General features: G+C 60.0%; 1 protein-coding gene across 1 annotated transcript; it reads right to left on the reverse strand.

The window, feature by feature from the left end:
* Nucleotides 1–821, reverse strand: H310_12814 (hypothetical protein; the record flags this gene model as incomplete). The annotated part of the gene is made up of 2 exons (XM_008880017.1): nucleotides 1–387; nucleotides 459–821. The coding sequence occupies 2 exons, from the start codon at nucleotides 819–821 to the stop codon at nucleotides 268–270; spliced, it is 483 nt and encodes a 160-aa protein (XP_008878239.1). The 3' UTR covers nucleotides 1–267.
* Nucleotides 822–848: the final 27 nt, after the last annotated feature.

Here is an 848-nt window from a genome sequence, read left to right on the forward strand (position 1 = left end):
GACGTAAACCCCTGCGCCATGGCCGCGACGGCCACGGCAGTCGACGTCGCCCGCATTGCGAAGATGGGACGAAAAATATATGGCCAAGACCTGATTGTAGCATCACGTGCAACACACCATCCCACTCGAACGACCGCCAGAGAAGTTGGTGCGGCACTTGCGCCATGGCACGGCGGCCGAACCTGTCGAAGGACAGACCACGTGTGACGCAGGGACCGGCTAGCGCATTCATAATGGATCAACTTAGTGCTCTGGAAGGAGCTTTGGTTACATGCTTCGACTCTGTTTCGGTCCAGCACCGCATGGCCGGAATGTACCGTCTGCGCCACCATCCCAGTCGGAGGTGGCCACGACCGTGTTGGCTTGGAATGACGATGGAATGATGCACTAACGTAACGGCGTGCCACGACCAGACATGAGGCGACGTGCCAGTGTCGGTGGCCATGTCGAGGCAACACCCGGTATGGGCGACGAGGCGCAACTGGCCATGCCCAGAGTTGGTTTCGATTGGTCGCGTCGCATGGCCACAAGTTGACGTGGGTTGAAAAGAACCAGCGGAACGTGCACAGCGCGCGCGACTTGATGACCAAACACGAGCCAGCGTAGCCAGGCTGGTCGATCGCGTCGCCACGGACGTCGGCGAGAATCGACGTCGAGTTAAACATGAGCTGGCGACACAGCGAGTTCTTGGCGGTAGCCCGCCACCACTGCCAATTCAAATTGTTTGGGCCAAACACGAACGCCGACCGGCTTAGTGTGTCGACGGGCGTGGGGACGAGGCCTCGGGCGCCGCTGCGGTCGCCCGACGCTTCCCAAAACATGATCCCACCCAGTTGATTCGCTTCAAC

Source organism: Aphanomyces invadans, assembly GCF_000520115.1.
Source record: "Aphanomyces invadans strain NJM9701 unplaced genomic scaffold supercont1.43, whole genome shotgun sequence".
Lineage (NCBI taxonomy): Eukaryota > Oomycota > Saprolegniomycetes > Saprolegniales > Verrucalvaceae > Aphanomyces > Aphanomyces invadans.